Source organism: Antennarius striatus, chromosome 1 (assembly GCF_040054535.1).
Source record: "Antennarius striatus isolate MH-2024 chromosome 1, ASM4005453v1, whole genome shotgun sequence".
Taxonomy (NCBI): Eukaryota; Metazoa; Chordata; class Actinopteri; order Lophiiformes; family Antennariidae; genus Antennarius; species Antennarius striatus.
This window is the reverse complement of record NC_090776.1, coordinates 25,054,555-25,081,249: the sequence shown is the minus strand read 5'-3', so window position 1 is coordinate 25,081,249 and position 26,695 is coordinate 25,054,555. Positions and strand designations below refer to the sequence as shown.

The following is a 26,695-nucleotide window of genomic DNA, read 5'->3' as shown; positions in this document are numbered from 1 at the left end:
ATATTGTAAACTAATTAAAGACATTTTCAGGTTTAGCAAAGTAACCACGTTTAATCAAATAAGTTAGGTGGAATATGTCTACATATACCAGTCACTGATCAGTCCTCATGACGGTGTGACGGTCCCAGGAATATCCATTAGATCACAATTATAACTAAAAAAAAAAAAAGCAGTCCGCTAAATACAAAATACTGTACTCAGGTGGTTATAAAAGACGAAGACACAACACTGCGGAACACATTTCAGGACATGAGCGGTATCTTTCTGTTAGGTTTCCACCCGGACCTTTTTTAAGAGACACGGAAATGAGTCTAACAAATCAACACCGGCATCGCCATGGCAACCGCATTTGTGTTCCTTTTTTTTTTTTTTTTAATTATCTGATTGAACTAAGGGCTAGAAGACGCTATTATCTGGAAAACTGGTTTAGATGTTTCTTTTAAATATTCGTGACGTGTTTTACAGAGATTTTTCTCTTTCTAGTCTGGTGGTTTTTATACAGTTTTAACACGATCGTTATATTTTTGCGACGAGACTGAGAGCGACGCTATGCGAGCTCAGAAACACACCAACGTTGACGACAGATGGGTGTTCCTCACCCCGATGGTAAGCAACACTTTAACAGAATTTTACCAGTGGTTGGTTTGTTTGATTCCATCATTTGTTACATGAAGCATTGATTATTTTGCAGGTTAACAGTTGCAAATTACACTTTACATCTGTCAAATCCCTACCAGAGGGCGCCCAGGAGATGGTGAGAATTAAGCCTCAGAAAGACAAGGTTAGACTTCTTCATTTATTTCTTTTAAATTTTATTCTGATCATGTTTGCCACTCCACAGACTGACTCTCAAGATGTTGTAAAAGAAAAATACATGAATATCATCCAAACAAGTCATCTCAATCATCCTAACTCAGGTAACCCAAACTACTCTACAATGAGTCACTATCATTAAAAAGGGTTCTTGTCTGAGTCAAAAGTGTATTAATGAGACATATAAGTAATCTAATTTCATTTCGCTACCATGCTTTCTGCAGAAGTCAGACTACATGCATGCAGCCAGAGTGGCTCTCCCCAGAAACCTTTGTGGCCCTCATTTTCTAATGAAGTTCTAATTTTTTCTAATAATCTAGAACTATTAGGTGGAGCGACAACTGGGTTGGATGCAGTTTCACATGCTGCAAGAAAGTTTCGGGACAAATCCAGCAGACTGGTCAACAGCACAGTGAACACTCAATGCCATGATGCGTTAAACCTCCCCAAGCCAGCCGGTAATGGTCACATCACTTGGGAATTGGGAAAGATATTTTTTCTAGATGTAGAGTTGCAATATATGAAACTGTTGTCTCTCTTCTACTCTATCTAATTCCCATGTCAGGTGGTTCAGGAGGATATGGCTACAGAAAGGCAGTCCGTGGTTTTCCTTCCATTCAGTTGCCATCAGACAGAAACACCTCCAGTTTTCAAAGAATCGACATGGACAGGTACCTTTGTTTTCTTTAGTTTATTTATTTATTTTTTTACAGATTAAAATTGATCAGTGTATATAGATTTTGTGAACTGGACATAGTAGTTACATACATATTTTATGTGAGATCATTGAGATTTGTCTGTTTTCTTTAAGCCTCGGTAGTTATTTTTTGTTTTTTTGTGTTATGGGTTTCAAAGGATATTAAAAAATACCACTTTTGACAAAAGTACTTCAGGTTACCGTTAGAGGGCAGTATTATCCATTAAAAAAACTCATCTATCTTCTACTGCTGAGAAATACTGTATATACGTATTCCATAAGGGCAGAAATAAGGAATCAGTATTTCTAGCAAAATACTAGCGATATACTAGTCGAGTAATTTGTATCACATATTTCACATAGCTTAAAAGTGAAATGTGGTAGTCATTTTATGAAATTTTAACCCTCATTTGTTATTACTAATATAAATGCTAAATTTTACTAAATTAAATTTTCAGGCGCTGTCTTGAGGAATGCCCCCAGCTGGGCATTATGGATGAACTACAGTTTCTCAACCTCCAGCACAATTTAATAGCAGCGATACAACATCTGTCACATCTGCAACAGCTTGTTTTCCTGAACCTGTACGACAATCACATTTCTGAAATGAGTGGCATTGAGACTTTGGGGTGTCTTCGGATCCTCATGCTTGGGAAGAACAGGTTCATTATGTCAGATTTGTCTGAATTGCCATTGCTGTGTATATAATGTTGTATTAGACAGTATTAGTAGTATAAGAAACATTTATAGACATTATAAGCAATACTGTGTTCCAATTCAAAATTGAGGTCTCTGTTGCAATTCGATCAGCTACAGCCGGATGTGGTGTTGCTTCTAATCTTTTTATCCAAGACATATTTTTTTTCCATAACATATAAACTTCACATACTAGCTGCTGCCTCATGATAGGATTTGGATTACTGGTTTTCAGCTTAACTAGTTAAAATTACATTCATTTTTTGTATTTTTTTGTGTTGTTTTTTTGTGTTCTGTCCTGTATGTGGGGTTTGTTCCTTTTGGCAGATGAGGAGGAAAATTGATGTCAGAAATTATGGTTAATAGCAAAGACTTCACAGAAAAACTCTAGGAATTGTTTATCTTTCTATAAAATCTGACATTTAACTTTCACTAACATTTTTTAAATGCTATTTCTTTGTTTGATTATGTTGAATATTAGTTTACCGCTATGTTTCCAGCCCTGCACAATAAGTAAAGTTCCATAAAGTCGTGCTTTACTTTGAAAATTTTATGTTTTTTATTTGTTTATCTGCAGTTGGCTGTTCAATAGAATGCCATTATCCAATTCACCACTTTCCTGTGACCGTTTTGAACTCTTATTGTTGCTTTACGGGGCAACTTTAAGATGGGGCAGAAAGTGTTCTTCATTTTTGACATACACTGTGAGAAGTTGTATAGTATGTCCTTTTTTATTTCTTGTTTTCTGATTATTCTCAGAATCCATAAGATATGCTGCCTGGAAAGCCTCTATAAACTGAATATCCTGGATTTGCATGACAATCAGGTACCGTTCCTCAACCGTTCTCCTGCCCACAGCCTGTCTGTGAGTTTAATCTTGTTCATTTGGTTGCCTATATTTTGACTAGACATAATAATTTTCAGCGTTCAACAGAAGAATTGTCCACCTCCTCCACTTTCATCTTTCTTCACTTATCAATACCTTCCCTGTGGTGCCACAGGGAAGGTATTACTTTCAAGTTGTCCGCTTGTTACGGTCTAAAATAGTTGGAATAATACAGCTTAATTAATAATAATGGATTATTATTGATGAATACATTTTAATATGAGAATATTTATTACCTCAGTTTTACGTATTTAAACTTTGCTTCAACAAGTTTGAGTTTGAAGTGCTCTTAGATAACAGAGGACTGAAATCATCAGAACCCACTAGCTCTGGCCAAGGGTCTACTCTACTCCCACATCCATTTTCCCAGCAATCCTAGAATAATTTATATAACAGGCACTGCAACTGTTTCTGTTTTCAGCATCGAAAGAGGATGTGAGCTGCAGCAGATTATCATGTTCCTCACTTGGCTTTTGCCTATATTTTTTTTATTTTTTATTATTCCAGTCTACCAAAATCAAATAAATGAACTGACATCATGAGAGGATATTAGCAGCCTGCGCAAATGGAAGAAAGAAGAAACACTTCCCTTGGTCAAATAAATGTTTTGCCATTTTGTCACTGACCCCTCCAAATAGTCACTCCACAGCCCCAGTAAGACTCACTCCGTCTTTGACATTGGTTTCTATTTATTTTGGCAGACTTCCCATTTGATTTTTCATGCTTTCTAGTTTTCCATCATACAACAGCAGATTCTTTTCTTGCCTGAAGCTCTGTCCATTTCCTATGCTTCCGAATTACACGTCTATTCTTCAACAACGTCGGCAATGTGGATGGGAGTTCATGGTGAACGACTTTAGAATAAAGAGAATTTTTGGTGAGGGCAGATTGTATTCAGAGGTGGCCTCTGACTGGCAGTCATTCATTCAGAAGCAGATGATAAATGTGTTATTCTGAACAGGACAGGTGCTTTATTCTCACTGACTTCAAAATGTTCCGAAAACATTTGATAGCCCTTAGTCGACATTTTCCAAACCCACCAAAGGACAGACCACCCAAATGTGAAGTAGATCACAATGATATATAAGTGAGCAGAGACACAATTCTTGAATGAATAATATTTAATTCATGAGGATTCTACCTGCCTTGACCACAGAACACTGGTTTCTTGTCCCCATTCTTTATGTGTTCATGCTTAAACCACAAACAGTACATCATTGTCACTATGCCTTCCTCCCATCCTCTAGCAGGGAGGTTTACTTCACTCCCAATATATTCCTTTACTCACATACTTCTGCAACAGGATGTTGTTTCCTTTCCAACTTGAAGGAACTATTCAAAATGAGATATTCACTCTGGGAGTGTGTATCCAATCCACTTTTCTGCCCTGACTGCGTGTTGGGGCAGAATTAATATTTTTGGATCACCAGTCGTAGTTAGACGGTGATGTTTTCCACATGAGCAACTTGCTTTGATCCTCTCAGAGAACAGCAGACAATACCCTACCCTAGGGTCTGTAAAACAAAGAGAGAGTATTAGTTACAGAGGCATTTTTAATTTATCTATGTAGTAGAAATATTATCACACAACCCATCACAAAATATTTACATGACTAATTCTGCCGTGTTTAGTAAGCATAGTACTCTTGGATGGGCTGAATGTTGATGAGAGGCTCCCCTCAAGGATGTACTTGACTTTGCAGTCATCACTTATAACCTGCAGTTGTCTTCTTTGACAATTCTTTGAAAATATTTGTCTAGAAATGTTTAAGATTCAGAGGTACCTTCTACTTTTTTTTATTCACAGTTCTATCATAAACCTAACAAATATATTTTCACTCTTATACTCACGCCGTACCTCCACATCACATGCGCTGTAACACAGGTGAAAGAAATATTTATAATGGAAAACATCTAAAATCTGCTTAAGGGTATAAAGCAATACTTTCTTTGTGCTGACAGAGATTTGATATATTGATGCCTGCTTTACTCAGGGACGCCCAAGTCTGGGCCTGAGATTATGAAAACCAGTAAGAGTGTTTCCTGTTTGAACAATGGGGTGTTTCCTTACCTTGATTTATTCAGGGAGCTTCTCTCAAAATGTGGTTTCAGTTCATTCACTGCTTTGTATTCTGGCATTTACTTTCTATCTAAAGTGGAAACCAGATAAATGCTTGTGTTGGAATCTTTTTAAATACTATCGTCCTGGTTTGTGTGTGATGACTGTGATTATTCAAATCAGTCGTGACATAACACAACCTTTAGCCATACAGTACTTTTGAATGTCATTTGATGACTCTGTTAATAAATGGTCAGATGAGACATCCTAATAGCTGTGTTTATGATGCAGTTTATTGTCATTTTCTTTAAACAGTGCTGTGCCCTGTATGCGTACACTCTTTTGTGAGAGCATGTAGAAAAATCAGAGCCATACTAGCCAGAAGAAAAGAATGTGATTTTCCTCATGATTCACTGTATAAATTTGATTATAGTTCTAGACATGTGAACCTTTGAGACGTCTTAGACAAACTGTAAGGGCCATACGTACAAGTATCTTTATGGGTCAAAATATTTACAAGAGGTAGTATTATAAAACATGGACTTGAGTCTCAGTTCCTCCTTATTTCCAGCTATATTCTTATTTTTACCTACGTGTCACAATGTGCTTTTCAGGTAAACTCATATTCCAGTTGACCTATTAGATATTTGAACAGTGGTTAACAGTTAACAGTTAGCAGTGGCTTTGTTTTATTAATTTAATTTTAATTTAATTTTTTAATTTTAATTTAATTTTTTAATTTAATTTAATTTAATTTTAAATTTTTTTTTTATAACAGAATTATTGAAAATGTGCTGACACCTGAACCACTGCTTGCTATAAGGGTTAAAACTTCATTCCCAAGCTAATTCCTATCAAAGAATTAATCTCAACAATTTTAAATGTCATTATTACATTGGCCCAGTGTTGCCACCCAGACAGATGATGGCATGTAATGAATGATTTATCCTCAACACCCAGTTTGTTATTGATTGCTGAAAATTGATCATCCAAGATGCTCCCGAGTGGGGCCGAGTTTTGCTGTGTTACTCTGAGGTACATTTGACAAATGGTGATGTTTGCAATTTAGCTAAAGGTGCAGCTTCAGGGGTTGAAAAGAATGTAAGGCACATTGACTGTCTCGCATCCGAGAAACATTTAGCTGTATGAAACTGGAGATTTCCTGAATCTATAAACTCATTCACTGAATCTGAATGCAGTGACGTTTCAAAGGTGCTTCTAACCCTGAGTTTGTTTGTATCATTCAATATTTTCAATTTTATAACCTATATTACAGTTTTACACCATTTATAATTCTTTTTTTTTTATGTCCTTTTTGCTTCACTGTGCATTCATGCAGATCTGCATGATAGAAAATGTGTCTCACCTAAGTGAGCTGCGAGTGTTGAACCTGGCAGGAAACAGCATCTCCAGTGTGGCAAACCTCCAGGGCTTGGACTGTCTGAGTGAACTCAACCTGCGACACAACTGCATCTCCGTGGTGGTGAGCAACCTCTTTCCAGATCTTCCTAAAAAGTAGACACACTAGGAAGTTGGCTTTTTACTCTACATTTAACATTTAAAATGGAATAGATGTCACATGTGAGAAGAAAAAGCTAAGTATACAGATCCTTTAGATGGTTGCTGATTGTTATGGGATCACATGCAGTAATTTTCACTGTAAAAAAAAAATTAGGACAGAAATAATATGAATGGAATCTGTCAGAGAATTTGCGGTGGAATTAATCTAGATGCTGTTACATGTAGAGGTGTAGCTCATAGCCAACATCCTCCAACTAACATTCTGGTACAATGAGAGTGAAACTGTATATTCTAAACACGTGTATCTGCCCTTGGTTTCTAAAGTTTAAATCTGATAAATGGAACAGTGCATGCCAAAACAGATCCCTTCATTAGTATGCAAATCCCCCGAGCAATTTCCTGGCTTTTAGGGAAGAAAATGCAAGCGAAAAACCAACACTGTGTGACAGAACTTCTTCCAATCACTCGATTCAAGAAACCACAGCCAATTCTAATTATAGGATGTTTTTTTGACACACAGTTAGAAAAAAATGCTTCCCTCTTAGCAGATTCTTTGGACTCTGTCATTAATGGTGTTTCCTGCCAAGTGTTTATATCACGTTCAAAGCAAATAACCTTCCCCCAGGTGTCCAGGTATTCCTTGTCTTTTGAGGCTGGTCAAGAAAATAACTTTAAAACCCGTGTTCATGTTAGACCTAGTCATCCACACATATAAATTATTTATCTTGGAGTGAAAATGAACACACGTAGTATGTAGGTCACCTTTAATGCATCTAAAATGCATTAAATGCATGGGTTTTTTTTTGTCAAGCTATTTAATCTTTTTTTATGTTTCGTGCCATTGTTTTGACACTTTTACTACAAGGACTACTACAACTACAACTACTACTGCTACTGTTTTATAGCCCCTTCTCATCTCAACAGTGACTCAAACTGCTTTCCTTTGACTGGCTGGTGACTAGACATCATTCACTCATTTACAAACATACTGTACAGTACATTCATGCACTGTTTGCAGGAACACCCATGCTCATCAGCTGCTCCTCATAATCATCTTGGACATCAGTGGCATAAGCACTGGGAGCAACTTGGGGTTCAGTATTTCCTCAAGAATACTTTTAACATGTTGGCCGCAGGGTATCGAACCATCGCACTGACCGCGCTGAGCCACAGTCTCCCCAACCTGACAATCTGATGCTTACGACACGATGACTTACAACATGGGTGTGATTCAGTGATTAACATTTCCCCTTGAGAAGTCCTGTGGCAGTCATAACTGTTGCAGTTCCTTTTTTTTTTTTGCATGTGCATGTGTGCGTGTGTGTGCGTGTGTGTGTTTCCTGGATCTATGTTTAATAGCTGTGGAATGGATTTTTTCTTGAGCACAAAGACCATTGAACAACTCCTTATGTCGTAAAATTATTTTTGCAATTGAGAATCCAAACTGTTGATTGATAAGTAATTTCTGTACTGTACAAAATCAACACAGAACAGCCCACATAACACCCGATCGTAGTCTCAACATGTGAATTCACATAATGTACAGCATCTTCTATTGTACTACATAATACCTGAGTGTGTCAGCTAAGCTCACAACTCACAAAGAGCAGCCTCAAACCCCACGAGCTTACAGTTAAAAAGAAACTCTCAGTGTCCACGCGTACATGTGTGTTTGTTTGAGCAGCTATCACGCTCTTTTGTGGTGTGATTTGTATGCATTAGACACAATAGTGATGAGTGGTAGGTCTGTGTTTGTTAAGAAATGCCTCTGTCAGAGCTGAAAACGAGTGTGAAAAATGAAGACACGAAAGCTGTCAATGAGAAGAGGGTGGAGTCCTGACAAAGAGGTGAAGGTATGTGTGTAGACAAACATGAATGCACTGCCACAGGCTTACTAGCATTCACAGAAATCACAACTGTGCCCACCCCTCCACATCAGATCCTGCCAGCTCATTGGTTCCGATCAATCAGCTTTTTCTGAAAGAGACCTTATTAGTGGGCCATTGTCATGCAGCACATCAGCTCAGTGATGACATCATTTCGTCTAAGACGTGGCTGCTATATTTAGTCTCAGACAGAATACAAGTGCTGCTGCTTCACCAGCATCAAAACAGGGACTGGGAGGGTGGTGGAGGGTCACTTTAGGATTGTACTAACATGACTTGCAGTTTTTCTGTCTAAAGAGAACATGCTGTTCTTTTTCTGACATGTAGAGTAAATTATTACAGCTCATATATAAGAAAAAAGGATCAGATTCTTAGTCTAGATGTAATACTGATAATAGAATGTATTTAACTATTGAAAATATTTCAATACATTGATTACTTTATTTTTATTAGGTTATTTCATATTTAAACATTTTAATTTGACTAGATTCTCCATGTTATGTTTACTCACAAGGGTAACCACGTCTCTCTCTGGGATGTCACCTTCACTTGTATGAAAACTAAAAAAAGTCTAAAAAAAAAAAATACAAAATGGGTTACCAAAAAATTCTTCAGAAATATCCAAGCTATGTTTTTCTATGTTTTATAAAATAATATAGTTATTATTGGCCTGTTAGATGTTACCAATACTTTAACACAATAGTCACACACACGAAACATTTAGAGTACAAATGAAAGTGTTTTCTAGCATTGGTACTGATGTACTATGGTGAGTATTTAGTCAGTGTGATTAAAAAGATAATCAATTGTTTACTACATTTAGGTGGTTGTGTGGATGGGGATTGTACAGACGTTCTAAATGTGAGACCGCAGGGATGTAGTGTTCTCTGCAGAGGAGTCAACACCACCACGGTGCCAGGCTGATCTCGCATCCGATTGGAGGCTGCTGACAGTTCTACAGAAGGCAGGGGTGGCTGATGTGGGCAGACTGCAGCTGCGAATGTCCTCTTTTCTCACAACTGGCTCATCGCTGGCCATTTAAGCACACACACACACACACACACACATAAAAATGAACACAACACAATCCTCGATACTGCAGTGTATTGTTTTATACCATTTGAATAGCTCAATTTGTCCTGGGTAGGACAATTCCTTTGCCGGTGTGAATCCTCTCCAGCTTGCGTGGTGACCAGATGCTGCTCCTCACCACGCCCCTCACTGCACTGATTTTGATGATTAGCTTGCAAGGATGAAGCTGTATCCCCCATCCCATTCATTAAGGATGACTATTACCCTGGTTATTGTTGTGTCACGAGGTAGAGGGGCTCGCTGCTCAGCAGGTGTGTGTTTCTGTGATAGTTACTGTATGTATTCCAGTTAGCCTCTTACAGCAGGGGATCTCTGCATTACCGCAGTACACTGTGCTCCCTCACTCCCCTCCCCCTTTCCTCCTCATGCTCTTCCTCTCTCTCTTTCTCCTGCCCCTCCTCTCCATGTGCAGACAAGGCAGCATGCTCTGTGTGTGTGTGTGTGTGCGTGCCTATCTGTTTGTGTGTATGGGTGTGTGTGCATGCGCAGGGTGGATGGGGAAGCTGTGTGCTGAGAGCTGCAAGGTGACTGAGGGAATGGAGAGGGATACTGAGCTCTGACGGCAGTGACGATGCAGTGCCCTCTTCACGAGCACCTCCTCTTCTTCACATCCCTCCATCACTTTCTCCATCCTCTCTCTCTTTTGCTCCCTAGACTGAGGTGGATCGCCTGCCCTGCTTGCAGCGCCTCTTTCTCAGCTGCAACAACATCACCAGGTAGGAGCCTGTATCGTTTAACTCCCTCCTTCCCACAGGGCAGGGACCGGGATTGTGGTCGACCAGTTGTGAGTCCACTCCCTCGTCTCTTGGCAGGCCTGCTTCAAGCTGCAGGCAGAATACACACTAACAGTCACACACTGTTTTGCTGTGGTAGGCAGTTTCTGTAACCTACACAACAACCTAGATGTGTTATTGTTAGCAATTAGTGAGCTCTTGCCCAATAAATGGGCGTATTAGCACTTCAAAGTTGTTCAGACATGAGAAAAGCAGACCAGAGAGGGTAAGTAGAGAGAAAAATCAATGACAGCCCAATATAGTAAGAGCTGCATGGCTAGGTAAAGGTGTGTGTGATAAATGATAGGTGTGTTTAAAGGAAATGCCAAACTGATTTTAACACTTATTCCAATCTCTTCTGTCTTTATTGTCTGTTTATGTCTTTTTGAGCCCAGCAATTGAGATGTCCGACATCCAGCTTGTTAACAGCCTTGTCAGTGATTAAGGCTGCTCCAAAATTCATTTGTATTTGTTTGGAAGAAGGGCGTGTATGCAGGAATCAGGGTGGATGCGTGTACATTAGTCTCTTTCACTTCTGTCACCTTGTTCTGCGATTAATCTGACCTGACGTCTCGTGATCCCCGTTGTTTTTGAGTCAGAGAGAGAATCATGTTAAAGAACAAGGCCTCAGATATCAAAAGGAAAAATCTCATGACTCTTTGCAGAATAGCATTTTATTGTATTTACAATGTTTGATATTCAGGTTTGCATAATTCGTTTTACTTTCCCCCCCATCCTCTTCATACTGTTTCTTTTATGAGTTTTTGTTCATGCCATTTGATTAAAACGTCTCTTGGATGAGTGGGATCCCGACGTGCATATGATTTAAACTGTTTCAAGCCTCTGTTGCTAGGTAGAAGAATAAAACATAGGCTCATCTATGTAAGGCCTTCAGGTGAAGGTGGAATGAAAAATGTTTCTCATTAATCTTTACTGTTATTATTTAATTCTTTACCATACTGGGTTTTAGATTTACAGTTTCAACCCTCATAGGCACATAGTCTCCCAAAAACTGTAATATAAACATTTAAATTTTCTCACAACATGCATGTATTCAACCCAACACTATGTAGTGTAGGAGAGAGGTCCAACTGTATCCATTGCCCTTTTTTTTTTCCATGCCAGAAAGTAGGGCTCAGATTTATACAGAGTATTCATTAATTCTCTTCAGTGTCTACCTGAAATTAAAGTTTGCACTTTGCACAGATCTGCACATCTATAAAAGATCCGGTCCAAAAGCAGTTCACAGCAAATGATTCCTCATGGTTATTATTGCAGTTTAGCATCTTAATACTACGCCACCCTATATGGCATGATGTGCTGCCTCATGTCTGTCTTTACCACAGGGTGATAAGGGCATCAATACAGGGGATTTTCTTCATTTCATTGCAGCCTGAGTAACATCAGACTACCTTTATGTTTTCTAAATAATCAGTTATTCTTTTTTTAACTGAGGTACATTCCATCAGTGAATTTTTAAATACCGGTAATTTAAATATCGTAAGTTTTCTTGTTTGACTTGCCCAGTGAATGCCTCTGGAGTCATGGTCTTTCTGAGTTACTACAAAGCAGTCAGGGTACCTTGTTTTAGAATTGGAAACATATCTGCATTGTTGTAATGTCAACTCCTTAATTTCATTCCAAACACGCTGTTATTGTGTCTAGTTTTGATCAGCTAGCCTGCCTTGGACAGTCGCGCTCCCTTTCCGAGCTCACCCTGGATGAGAATCCTGTAGCCCTGGAGACATGGTACAAGCAGGCCGTCCTGCGCTGTGTGCTTCATCTGAGACAGCTGGATATGAAGCGCATCACAGTGAGTCTAATCTGTTTGTCCCTGTCTTGGTGTGTGGGCTGTTAAGAAGAGGAAACACTGGCCCCCGTCCAAAGTCTGTTGATTATACCTTTAACAGTTAATATGTCATTTATTGCCTATACAGATAAAATGTCACCACTTTAAAGACATGTTGCCCTTATGATAATTATCATGTTTAGTTGATATTTTTAAAAGCTTTTATTGTTTGTCAAAGTTTTCAGACAATCATGTTCATCTGATGCCCAAACCACTTTTAGAATTTTCACTGTCACTGTGTTTGCACGTGTTTTGGACTCCACATGTAGATTTATGAGAGTGACTCTGTCTCGACATGAATTGGACTGATAATAAACTTAATGACTCCATATCTGGTGTCAGGCTTCCACTCAGCATCAGTGTCTCCAGGACTGTGTTCATTTTGTCAAGGCTTTGTCATTGTTCTTTGTTCTGCCATCAGTGCAGCGTTCCCTGTCTTTATATTTGCGCATGAGAGGCAAAGTCTTCATAGTACACATCACTTATTTGAGCTAACAAAACAATGTTTATTACCCTTACCCTCAGAACATTTTGATAAAAAATATAAAACAAAACCCAATGCAATATCTCATCAGATTAAATGTTTATCAAGTTGTTGTTTTTTCTCTAAAAGAAGCAATATGTAATGAAAGTCTATTTTCCTTTCCACTGCATTCAATATAATTGGTCCATTTTTTTATGCAACAGGAGCATTTCTTTTGTAAAATAATGACACACAAGTCTGCTACCTTAACGTGTCTCTCCTGTAGCTGAAATAAGTGCTTTGATTGCTATGAGGTCAGTACTTTGCATCCATCGATCAAACAGGAACTGTGGCTGCTAGCTTTTTCACAGACTGCCGAATATCCCTAGCTCTGAACTGGCACACTCAGACTCTGTTGGCAGCAATGCATTCTGGGAATTTTGGCTTTCCCAACAGCTGGTCTCAGCTGATCTAAAACTGAAAATCTAGCAAATAATCCTGTGATGCAGCTGGCTGGTGTGAGGATCTCTCCCATCCTCCACACTGGTCCTTTTTTCATGAACGTTTTGCTTCCTGATGCCGTCTTTTGTGGTTCCCCTCTCTCTTGAATAATTCAAAACTCATGAATGGAACGACACCCTGATTGCACAAGCTGTCTTTTTCAGGACGAGGATCGGCGCATGGCTGGTGTACAAGCTCGAAAAGAGGAAGAAAAGAAGAGGGAGAGTCACAAGCAGACGATTCATAAGGTACCACCGATCGGATTCAGTTCTGTTTTGTTTGCCTGCTGCATTTACATTTAAATTATATGGCAAATACATGAAATGGGCTATATCTCAAAGAATAATTATTAGAATGACTTAATAAGTATCTTTTCCATTTACTGGGAGTTATATCATTAGTTTTTTTCATGACAAAAAGAAGACAATTAATCTTAAAGTTTTAAAGTACTAGATGGAACTGCATACTGCAGAAATGTAAAACCGATGAAAGGTCATCTCTGCATCTCTAATGTAACTGTGTCTGATGTATCAACTGAATGCTAAATACTGGAAATAAACCTGCATCAGACTATTATAATTATTATCTCCATGCCACATTAAGGGACTGCATTCATGCATTTGGTCTCTTTATGGTACTCTGTTAGTTGTTTATTTTGATCAGCTTGAACATCCAGACATTCATCAAACATTTTAGTCTAGTGTATTTTGTGATTGTTAAAGCAAGGGTGCTGTACACTATAAATTTTGGACTTTCAACACCTCAAACATTGTTATATGTGTACGTGTATGTGCGCGTGCGTGCGTGCATGCGTGCGTGTGTGTGTGTGTGTAGGTATACATTGACGTTTTCATGCTTTGCCTGTTTTTTTCATGCTGTGGTTTCTCTGAGACATCTCAGTAACATTACTCCTCTTAATCCTTGGTGTGTAGAAGATGTTACTGTATATTGAATGACCCAGGCAAGACTTTTTGTATGGGCAAATGATTCACTATGAATTAGCACTGACTCACTCCTCCAACAGGGAGTGGCACATTCCATAGCTACAGTAGGTATATCAAAACTACAAGTTGGCCAGAAAATGAAAAAAACCCAGTAGCAGAAATCTTTTCATTTGCAAGGTAAGGCTATTGAAACTACACCTTGGCCAGGAAAAACACTTTTAAGAGTAAAAATACTTTTCGTTGCAGGGTAGGAAAATTGAAACTAGAGCTTTGCCAGGAAAAAAAACAACACCTGAACTGTAGAAATCTTCTTCAATGCAAGGTGAAGAAATCCCAACTACAGATTGGCTAGGAAAGAAAAAAAAAATTGAAAGACTAAAATCTTTTCCTTTACAGGGCAGGGATTATACATTAATTTTGCCACATGAGTCCACTCCAAGTAAATCAAAGCCATACAGTAGCAGAACCATACAAATAAGTGAACTGTGTGTGTGTGCGTGTGTGCGTGTGCATCCAGGAGAAGAGGCGCCTTGCCATCCGTAATGCAGCTCAGCAGTGGGAAGGTGTCAGGGCCTGTCTGGAGCTGCCACCAACAAATGGTGCTAAAGACGATGTCAGTCCAGAGAACAGCCCCACCCACAGCCCTGCTCAGACCAATGGTCTGTCACAGGAGCCTTCTCCAGATGAACCCAGGTATACCTAACATCACATGACATTTCTGTAAAAAAAAAGAATCACTTTGTGATAAAATGCCAGTCATGTGTGACCTTTATTTTTTGTAAAGTGAGTTGTCTTTTTGCATTGAGACTATGTTTGGCATGGTTTAGTCTTGACACATTTAAACACACTGACCCAAATTATAGAAACTGGCAGTCTATTCAGGAGCCTCAGATTATGAGCTCTGCAGACTTTGGTTTTAATTTTCCACAGTGCCATCAGACAGAAGCTTGTGGTTTTCAGTGAATTGTCTCACTAGTGCTTGGCTGTTGTCAGGATAAATTGTTTTATACAATTCTCATAAAAAAATGTTGTGAAACTAATATTTCAGTCAGCCTTAGCTAATGTAGTTAATGACAATGTTTTCCATGTTAGCATGACAAACAACAAGACAGAAGAAGAGAGATGTTTGACGTGGAGGAGACAGAGTTTATGTTCTGTCAAATATTATTCATTTGTTTCTAATATTTTCTTGGAAATAACATTTCAAATATTTGTCATTTATTTTTGTTCACGGATGCATGCGTCAGCCCTTTTTCATGTATCGGATTGAGTTGATTATAATACTGTTAATATTTTAAAATGCCTCTGAACTATATCTGACTTTCCATCCATGTGCTGTCCTGAGTTCGGATGAGGTTTTGACATTTTGTGTTTTAATCAGAAGGGTGAGCCCGGGTTCAGGACCAGAGCGACCATCAGGAGGAATGGAGAGCAGATTCCGCGCCAATAGCCGCGCAAACAGCCCACGAGAACCAAAGTAAGATGAGAATCCATGGTTTTCACACCCACTCTTCCATGTACCATGTGTGCACATGAAGTTCTACATAAACACAAAGTTCTACACAAAACACAAAAACTTTAAAATGCATTCGATTTTATTCGTCAAGGTTTGGACGCATCTACCCACGAGACACCTCTTTTTTATTGATGGGATGGACATCTGCTTCAGATAATATTAAAGAACATATGACACTCACAGTTACTGTACACACAAATATTTCGATGAATTGAAAAAATATTTTGTTTTTTTTATGAGAGAAGGGTTGCATTCACCTGTGCACATAGTGGTCTAAATAAAGCTTGTATTACACACTATAACAGATCTGATCTAAACATCTGCTGTATCAAACCAGACCAACTTTATTTTTGAAAAACAAAGGAACCCTGTTACTGACTCTCAGGCTGGTGGTCTTGGCTTCCCCTGGGCTCTCCGGTGGATGTCAAAGATGTCTCAAAACAGTGCTCCTCTTTTGCTGCACATGATGTTTGAAATGCTCTAAATTAGCAGTCTGTCCTCAGTCTAATGTGAGCGTAGGACTGATAAACTCTCATACACAGATCAGTTCTAAAAGAGTTATGAGGGGGAGGTTCAAATGAATGTTGGAGCTGTGTCAAGAACTGTTATTACATATTTGAAAGACAGCTTTTCCTTCCTGCATTAGGATTTGAAAATAGCCCTGAAGCACAACCTTGTAATGGCAATGACTTCCCTAGACAAGGTCTGTATCAGTTAATCCATGTGGATTAATGGGTTTTGGTGATGAACAGAACTCCATGGAATGTGTTTCAAGCTACCATAGGGTTGGGTGATTTTTTATGAATTTTGTGAATCCCTGCTGTATGGTCATCCAGCATACATCACCTATACAAGTAGCATGGTTTAAATGTGTCTGTGTCTACATCACACGTGTGTCTCTTTGTTGGGTTGAGCCTCTGATGTTTGAAACTCAGTTTTCAGAAAATCATGCTAAGGACCGAAGCAGCTCAACTGACAACAAAAACTTATGCACTTAACCCCAATGAATGAATTTTTTGCGTCAAGGATGTAACGTGCAATGGTATCCATTTCCTATGCATTCTTGAACTGCATTGTGTTTTTAGAGACTTAGTAGTTGTCATTTTTTATTCATTCTTCTGGAGAGAAAACTTAGTTATTGTTGTTGTCACCTGTCTACTGACAATTCGTACTGCTAAAAATGACCCTGTAGGTAGCTATACCATTCCCTTCCATCACTTCCATTCTTATGATGGTAGACGACTCAGCGGTTGATAACTCATCCTTCATTGACCCAACACTAATCGAACACCCTTTTAGGATGAGAGGTTTTTCTGATTTATGGTGAATGGCAAAATAAACAGGGTATTTCAAACTCAGTAATAAATGTAATGAAATCTTCAAAATGTCTGGATTACATAGACTAGGGCGCCAAGGTCATTTTTTGAAGTGTCATAATGTCTACACTGTTCAGTCCCGATGACCTCAGATGTCGAAGCAAGAAAAATGACACAATCCTCCCTGAAGTGGATCATGAAGAGGAAGATGATGAATCACCTTGTCTCTGTTTTTGAGGCCTGTGAATCAACACTCTTGCCTCACTTGTGTATGACATCACTCATTGGGTCCTTGGGGGTGTGAATTCCTAGGAAATAGTAACACAGCAGGAGGAGTTTTCTTCCTTCGCACCCTGAAGAGACAGTGCATGGTTTGTAACAGACCATCCATAATCCTGTTACTCCAGAATCTCAACAGATTCTTGGTTTTCCGTGGAGGTCAGGACCTGGACCTGGCACATCATCACATCTGGATCTGCTCAGTGGCAACCAGGAGCAGGGCAACCATTTGATCCATAAATGTTTGTGTTTTTCTAAGCAGCAAACTTTCATTCCAAGTCTCCAGAGGACTCCAAAATGTGAGATAAACACAGCTTAAAATGATAATTGAGAAATTGCGTTCACATCAAATTATAAAAATTCTTATATTAACTGCAAATATGACATAAATTCCTTTTTTTTCCCCAACTGTTTTCGCTCATTACTTGTTCAGACTTTCCTAATATGTCATTTCTAAATGTGGAATGTTTAAATCTTTAGATCACACCTTTAAAATGCCAGTTTAGCTAGAAAAAAAGATAGAGATGAAAAAGAACCCGAAACAATGTATTCTACTAATATTCCAAATTAATATTTGTGATATTCTGGGTGTCCCAAACATGTGTGACACATCAGAATGAGGTTCAAGTGAATGTTGGCAACACACTTAGCATGGACGTGAATATGTTTTTGCACAATAAATCATGCGGAAAAGTCTGTTTCACTGCCAATGTGTGGCTGTGTGGCAGTAAGAGGTTTTTTCTAGTATGAAAAAAGACTGATATTTACTTAATTTCTCTTGAAAAATAAGAGTATGGCTGCATGGTGGTGGGGGAGTTGTGACTCAGACATTCAATATAGAGTTTTTCATCACGCTGGGAGCTGGGGAAGGCCTTTGCACTTTTATCCATTCATTCATCTTAGCACGAGAGCTGTGATGGAACCAGAACAAATGGTGTTTCATATATCTTCAGATTTTGAGTTACTGCTTGAGTTAAACCTGAAATCTGAACCCACCACATACTACAGAATTCCACTTCACAGTGTGTGCTGCATTCAGCACCAAATCAGTCTATCATCTGCACCCTATCCTAAACAGTCACTAAAACCATTATTATAACTTTTTGACACAATGAAATGGTGAAATGTTCATATAAAATGATGGCATCAACTACATATCATGTAAGTTGCTGAGAGATGTCATCTTATTTTTGTATGAGTAAGAAAGATTGCTCTGATGGTATTAGATTCAGGTATTAAATTACAATAGGCCAGAGCAGGATCCAGGTGATTGGAACGCATTTATTCTTTTGTGTCTTGTTCACTTCTGTTTTTGCTGGGGTCACAGGAGGATTCAAGCCACCTGCCAGCTTTTGATTGGTTGTTATGAGGGAAAAATATGTGACACAATGCAAGAGTGTGTTGATAGCACACTTCCAGATGCACAGAAGTCACTATTCACTTGATAGAAAAACATGTTATGCTTCCACTTCTCCATCTCTCTCCAACTTGTCCTGATTTCACCACCTTTGGCTATCAGGTATCTCTTAGGTGTGGCACATCCTCAAAATTAGACAGCCCTCCAGCGTCTGGCACCTTAGTATCTGCTGCTGTACACGTCCCTTGTTTTCAGCAGTCATTCAATGCTCATTGTTTTTGAATGCACATTTCATGATTTGGAAGAACACACTCACATTTTAATGGTTATGTAACAAATAATAACTGCTTTTGGATTTTCACCCATTACTGGAATCTGAAGTGCTAGTCATTTTCCCATCTGTCAATGCCCTCATCAGCTCTAGAAGTTTAAGCTGTCCCTGTTCAACAGGTGTGTCTTTTGCAATCATGTCTTACGTGGAAAAAAGCTCTCCATGCTCTCAGGGGATGTTTTAGTTGAAGCTGGCGAGTGGCCAATGGGGAACATTCATAGCAAGGATGGCTCTGCCATCCTATTACTAAATATCTGATACCCACTGGTAAGTGCAGTTTTTAATCCTATGTGTTAGACTCTATCTCTCCTGACAGGCATACAAAGCTAACTTTACCGTCTCACTGAGGCGCCTGACCACTCACTCATTTTTTTACAAGATCCAGTCTTTTAAGTACTGTACTGTGTCTAAAGACCAACATTTCACCCAATGAGAGCCTGATGTGTTACACAACTGTCCTTTTCAAGACTATTCTTTGACACCAGAGCACTCAAAAAGTCACTTTCATCTCAGTTGTCAGGATTATCAATTGTTAAATGTTACGTGAAGAAAATTATTTTTTGGATTGCTGTTAAGGAAAAAAAATTTTTTTTAGTATAACGTATGAAGTATAAATTGAGAAAATAATCTATAAATCAAATGATGATGAAATATAAATTATTTGGTGGTTCCCTTATCAGTATTTCTATCACGATGGATCAACAAACAAACAAGGTATTCAGTATTATTGTAGACCAAACAAGAGACTGAAGATGATACTTTTTCAAGTCATCCTGCTTTAGGGTTTGTTAGATTTTTGAAGACACTGGAAAACAAACCAGAGTTCATCTAGGAGAGGAAGTGAACATCTGGATGAAGACAGGCTTTTTTTTTACCCTGACAGGTAGAAGGACAGTTGTACTGCTCTTACAATATGTCTACTGTCCTTTTTTATGTGCTTTTCTCTTTCCATCCCAGTCACTGTCATTCTTTCTGTCTCTCTCTTCACTCCTCGAACACAGACATTCTGAAAATTGGTCTCAACAAGAGACTTGCATTTGAGTTTAGTAATCATAGGATTAGTCTTCTAACCACCGTGACTTTCTATAGCTGGGGGGATTGGAAGAATTTGAGAAGTGTAAGAGGTAATTGGCTTGTTGGTGGACTGAACCCAAAATGAACAGCATGAGTGGCACGGGGATGGCAGACAAGTGATGCCCTGCTGTGCTGAAAAGCATCCTGAGTGTCATCAGAACCAGAAGGCTGAGCAAATGGGCTCAATCAGGGAGATCATTCCCCTTTGAGACTCGCCCAGACTCTCCACTGTCACGACTCTCTTGTTAGGGAAGGGTGCTTCAACTGCTTTAAAGGAACAGAAAGCTATTCCAAAAGACACTTTCCACACCTGTGGTCTTCAAATTGGTGTTCATGGGGCTCCTTGGTGATCCATGAAGTCCCCAGAAAAACGAGAGTTTGTTTATTTTCACTAATTCCAGCACTGACGTAATGCAGGACTATTATGGAAATAGATTTCATTCACTGTCTGTAATAAAATTACTATTCATGTCAGACAGGGGACCTAGGACCAAGCCTTACCAAATGAGTTCACAGTTCCTTTAAGTGAAAATGTTTGGGAGACAGAAGATGAGACCACTATGTATTCTATGCTGATGATACCTCTTCCTTATTTAGACAGAGTACTTTTTTTATAAAACAAATGTGAGCGAAATCAGAACTGATTAGAACATTTTTTGTACGCTTGTGTGTGTGTGTGTGTATTTCAGACTTGTGGACACAGGCAGCGGCAGTGTTCAGAGCTTGTCCCTCTCTGACAGTCACCTGGCAGAGCTGGATGGAGACACCTTGCGTTTATTTGGACTTGGAGCCCTGGAGGCCCTGGAGAGGGGATGGGGAGTTCAGACTGCTGGTGCTGTCTGTGTGATAACCTTCCGCTACATCAACTTTGACGCCATTGTACCAACACTGCCGCGAATAAGGGTCAAGTTCCCCAATCTATCGGTGAGAGAACAAACCTGATACCATAATGAGCCATTGGGGGGATGTCAACGTAATTAAAAAATAATAATAAATGTGCATCAACTTTTTTTTATGCTGACAAACGTGTGACATGATACAAAGTGTTTTTTTAGATCCTAGTTAGTGAATATGTGATCTCAGACACTTAGACAGTCTCCTTTTGTCAGCAACTTCTACCTGAATACACTGAACTATTTTCAGTGTATAGTTCTGACAGAAACGCCTAAGGTTGATCCAAAATAAATGTACGTTTTTAATCAATTTCTCCTTGGGCAGGTAAGCTCTGAACTCTGTCAGCTTTGGACATAAATAAATATCAGTTACAAAGTTATATCTTAACCATCTTGTTATTTTTTCTCAGCACCTGATCTTCTTAGACACCAACATCAGCCGTCTGCCCCAGCTGGCGGCCCTGGCTCAGGTGAGACGTCTTGACCAACTGACCATCCATCCAGAGGGCAATCCGGTGGTCAGTTTGGCTCTTTGGCGCTCATTTGTCATCTATCGCCTCCACCACTTCAATCTGCAGAGGATAAATGGTCAGGAGGTGAGGAACAGCTGGATTTCTAATGTATCCCTCCTGCTGTCTAAATATCGCATCTCCCCATTCCATGCGTTTTTGGGGGATTCAGTGAATTTCGTCTTCTGCTGAGCTGGCTAGGTTTTCATAAATGTTGATAATGCGTAGCTGGTTTGTCGATTTATGGGAAACCTCTGGGACAGATGTCCAAATTTGCGGTTTGGGCAAAGCTTGACTATTTGACAACTGCGACTTGCTATCTGGTAGAGAGTTAGATGACATGATTGGCAATTTTTAAAAACATATATAACACTTCCTCCAGCATCCCTTTGCTCATTGCAGACAGGAAACAAATGGCTTGGCTAGGGCCTGCAGGATAAGGTCCACTAATTAACACATTATACGTTATTTGTCAATCTGTGCTAAATGTCAAACTACTCTTATCTAGCTATCAACCAGAATGCAAATGAAAGCAATATTACAAACAAATTCCCTCATAAACTTTGTATCATGGTTCAAAGGAAGTCTGAGGATTTAAAATAAATTCAAAGTTTTTGTAGGTAAGATTTTCTTTTCAAGAATTTTACTTGAAATAACCAAAGTACTCACACTATAGCTGTTTATGTGTCTTTTTTCTATGCCAACTTCAGGTGACCATGAATGATGTGATTGCTGCCGAGCGTGTGTTTGGGTCACTAGGTCATATAGCAGCCACTGAAACACCACGTTGTCGGCTCCTCCTGCTGCTAGAGGAGTCCAGGTAAGAATTTAATGTCAGACCCTAATCCACGATACAACACTAACTACTGCGTAATGGTAAGAGTGGGGTCTCTCCTGGACAACATGAGTTGTTCATTTTGATATGCCAAAGATATATGGCATCTCAAACACACGTGTTTCACTTACAGCTTGTCAGCTACTATACATGTGTGCATGTCTATGCATGTGTTTCAGTGTAAAAATTTATATTTGTGCATTCTGACATGTGTGCAAGACGACGAGACGGAGCCTGGCACTGAGAAGCCAAGGGAATTAGGCATTGTCTGAGGTTCAGGGTGGGTACTTGGCACTAATACACAAACATTCTTCATCTCTCCTGAGCCAAAAGCCCTTGAAGTATGTCACTCTGGGTTAATAAAAAAACATTTTTGCAAGGCAAAAATCTGTTGACTTTGTCACGCACAAGAATATTTGTTTTGGTTCCATGTATGAGCTGTCTCCCAAAGACTGGAAAATTGCCACGTTGAATCATCTGACTGATTTAGGAAAATGCAATACAAGCAGCTTTAAGAAACTTTCATTTAATGAGTTTAATTAGGGAAATTATAGAGGCATTCAGTAAGAAGTAGAAGACATTGACAGTGATATGCAGATCTAAATAAGTATAAATAGAAACTGTTGAGCAGTATAAGACCATAAGATGCCTCAGCAGATACCCATTCAGAGTGATCTTTAAAGACATTTCAGAAAAAAAATGCTCTTGGTTGCAGTTCACCCTGATTTGTACAGTCACAGAACAACCTAAGGTTGAATAATTTTGGTTTAGTATTTAAATCCTAATCACTGTTATCTGCAGGCAGAATCATTAACCCTTCATAAAAAGCAATCATCTGTTACAATAAATGATGTTAGAGCTGAGGTATAATCCATCAAAACCGTGATTTCAACCTCACATAATCTTTTGACCCTGAGTTCTTGTCTTGACGCATTTCATAACTGGTGAAGAAATTAAGGTGAAACGGTTTCTAAAAACTTTATAATAATATTGAATTGGACACATAAATAACTTTAATTGGCCGCGTGTTTGTAAAAATACTATGTTATCTTTCCGTGCAAACAGATAAATTGCAAAATCGACTCATGTTGCAAGTGGTGTTACAACCTCGTAATGATAAGTGTTCTTCTCTCATGCGATGTTAACCCTTCATTTATAAAACTGTTTGATACAGATAAAAAGCTCCCTTTTTCTGATTTATACACACACACACACACACACACACACACACACACACACACACACACACACACACACACACACACACACACACACACACACACACACACAAAAATCAATCAATGACAAGTTCACAAGCTTGTTACAAACTATTTTATCCTATATGGAATGTTTGCCTCCAGCCTCTATAAGCACCTTTTCAGCATCTTGAGGCTGGGACTTGTAGAACATGTCAGTGCAGTAGTACTTCATATTAGATAGTACAGACAGGAAAGGCTGACGTAGTTTGCGTCACTTTTACAGCCTATTTTTGTGAGTGTGTGCATCCTGCTGCCGAGTGATGAGGGTGAAATTAGAACACTTACATTTACTATTTACACTGACTGCTGACAGCATTGATGGTTTTCTTCAGGGAGCAGTGACCCCATTATTGAAAGTTTGCCAATTTTCTAGTCACTCAAAGTCAAGTTAAGTTTAGTAGTTACAGCTTTCTTATAAAAAATAAAGGCAACAAGTATGACAATTCCTAACAAAAGAAAACAGAAACCAAATCTAACATAACTCCACTGAAGTTGTATGGATTAATCCAAGTCTCCAAAACCCCTGAGATCCCAAACTGATTTGAAAAAATGTCTGAAGTGAGCGCACAAGCTCAAATGCTCATATGTGCACAGCTAAATGAGAAATCACGACCACTCTATGCTTTAGTGTTCAAACAAACATGAAAATTAAACATCAAGCTCCAAAGAAGAACTCGTTGCTGCAACAAGCATTTTGTGTGTCAGCGCTGGAACAATATTTGGCTGTGAAGCTACAGGTATATTATTTAGGATAAGAACGTTTACACAACTTTCCATCCATTCTAGTTTGGTCAAGTAATGATTGAATTTTCATTTTTGGACATTCCTTTAAGCCAGCTGGTTTTTTTTCATGACAGATCGACTTAGCAGTCCTGAGGTGAGAGGGTGTTACTGATTGACACAAGAACACACTTTTGTTTCCTCACTGTGTTTCTCTCCAGGTGTGTGTCTCTTCACTCACTGTCTAATTCACTCTTGTCTCTCTTCACCCTGAAGAAAACGCCAGCTGCAATTCCTGTTGGATGGGCGTGGTCGACGGGCTGGGTTGAGTCCAGAGGAGCGCAGAGACAACGGGAAACTCCTGGGAGAAGGCTTGAGCAGAGCTCTGTTCAACTACCCCAGCAGAGACAGCGCCGAGAGCCCCGAGGTCACATTTGTTTTGGTTTGTTTTTACAGTAAAGAAATTGTTTGACAAACAGCAAATTCTCCTGAAAGCGATCGAAAAGCCCGTAAGGGCTAATGTATCTCCACCAATTTTTCTACCAACAACATGGTTTTGTAAAGTTGTGAAATGATATACATATCAAACCAAAGAACCGAACATACTCTCTTTCACGAGCCGCCACTGAGGAGCAGATTTAAAGTTTCATCAAAGTAAAGGTTTTTAAGGTTTATTCTATCCAGTATCCAAAAAAGTAATTGGATCTGATGAGGTTTATCTGTGCAGGCAAAGCCTGAAAAAGCTGTTGCTGCTCCTCAACTGTTGGCTAGCAGTATAAGAGTCTTCCCATTGCATGTATCAATGTAGATGATTTAATTAATGAAAAAAATCATAAAAGAAAACGCTTTCCTTAGAGCATGTAGATCAATGCAGCGTTTTTTTTGGCAATTGCAAGTTCTTTACTAGTCTCTTTAAGACATATTATAATATCATATTTCTTAGTTTAATTTTGGCGCAGACATCCTCTGATGTTTCAGGCATGTTTTTTTGGCTGCTGCCGCTGCCAAATAAACATTACTGACTCAACAGTCAACCACGTTAAACATGTTTATCATGACAAATGGATCGAGCTGCAGTGCATACACACAATATTCTCACAATATGCCTCATTCTCCTCTGTTGTCATCAAACACACCGTCCCAATTTGGTTATCAGCGCTGCTGCTGCTGCATGACGTGCACCTCTAACTAAACATACGTATGTGCAGAGAGTGATCTTGAAATGAAGCCCAGATGCCAGACTCCAAACCACTGTATGTTTTTCTGCTATGATAATAAACATTTCAAACTCATGACACTGAATTTCATCTTAATTTGAAATATCAAAACATTTTTCTCCTGTGTTTTTCTTGCCCCCACATCCCACCATAATGCATTCATGACAGAATGAATGACGTGGATATCTTTTCGTCACAGGAGCGGACCGTGCAATCCTCAGAGCATGCTGCCTTTATGGAGCAGTACCTCCAGGAGTTGGTCCAAAGGGCATCAGACACAAATCTGAAGGGTGAGGCTCTACACAAGCTGTGGCCCTCCATGTTTGCAGAGATGGTGAGGGACTGTGTGCTGGAGATGAGGGACCGAGCAGCCTTCCGCCAAGTCAGCCTTGCAAAGCTCTCTGAGACCAAGTGAAGAGGACCAGAGGTTCACTCTTAGAGACACACATGCACACACACAATCATGGACATAGCTTGTCAAGGCTCCATCTGAGAGTCCTTCACACTAACCCCAACCCGTCAACAAATCTTTGTGAACTGAAGGGTATTTTTCCTTACAGCTGTCTGAAGAAATGATTATGACAAATGCAGCCTGATTGAATGTAGATTTTATTTTAAAATAAAAACATTGTTTGACTCTTCAGCAACTGGATACTTACTTGAAGAAAGTTAAAGAGACTTATGAATTCACAGTGCATTGTGGTCCCTCCAGACCCTGCTCTGCACTTAAAAAGCCTTCTGAATGACCCCTCCCCACCATTACTGTCATCAGCTGAAAATGCCCGGTGTCTCTTTTGTAGAGACTAGAATGACAAGTCTTAAATCTTAAATTTCCTGCATTGCTATCTCACTTTTTCCTGCCTGGTATAAAGGGACTTTTATTTGTTTAACACTGATTTTCTGTATTGTACTTAGTATTAAAATATTCTGTATTAACACTCACTTTGTGTAGTTGGTTTACATGATTATTTTTTTGCAACAAAATCTGTGTTAAAGAATGTCAGAACGTAAATCAGCCATCAGATCTTTTCTGTTTAGTGCAAATATCTAGCAGTTACTATGACTTAAGTCCATTTCTAAACTATGTGTCAAAGTTAATCTCTTTTGGTTGCTCTCTTTATGTAATGGTGTGTGTCTGTGTGAGATCCTCTGGATTGTGTGAACTGGGTTTTGTGAACTCAGATAGGAACATCCCTGAAGGCTTACAAGC

The 26,695-nt window shown here is 39.1% G+C and overlaps 1 protein-coding gene across 1 annotated transcript; it reads left to right on the top strand.

Annotated features, from left to right (window-relative positions):
* Window positions 1–1,254: 1,254 nt before the first annotated feature.
* LOC137596575 (leucine-rich repeat-containing protein 49) lies at window positions 1,255–26,362 on the top strand. The gene is made up of 15 exons (XM_068317233.1): window positions 1,255–1,271; window positions 1,379–1,484; window positions 1,969–2,172; window positions 2,966–3,032; window positions 6,490–6,633; window positions 10,304–10,365; window positions 12,088–12,235; window positions 13,400–13,483; window positions 14,697–14,872; window positions 15,561–15,656; window positions 20,742–20,976; window positions 21,356–21,541; window positions 22,165–22,274; window positions 24,545–24,710; window positions 25,685–26,362. Exons 2-15 carry the CDS (start codon window positions 1,477–1,479, stop codon window positions 25,898–25,900), a joined length of 1,902 nt encoding a protein of 633 aa, XP_068173334.1. The 5' UTR covers window positions 1,255–1,271; window positions 1,379–1,476; the 3' UTR covers window positions 25,901–26,362.
* Window positions 26,363–26,695: the final 333 nt, after the last annotated feature.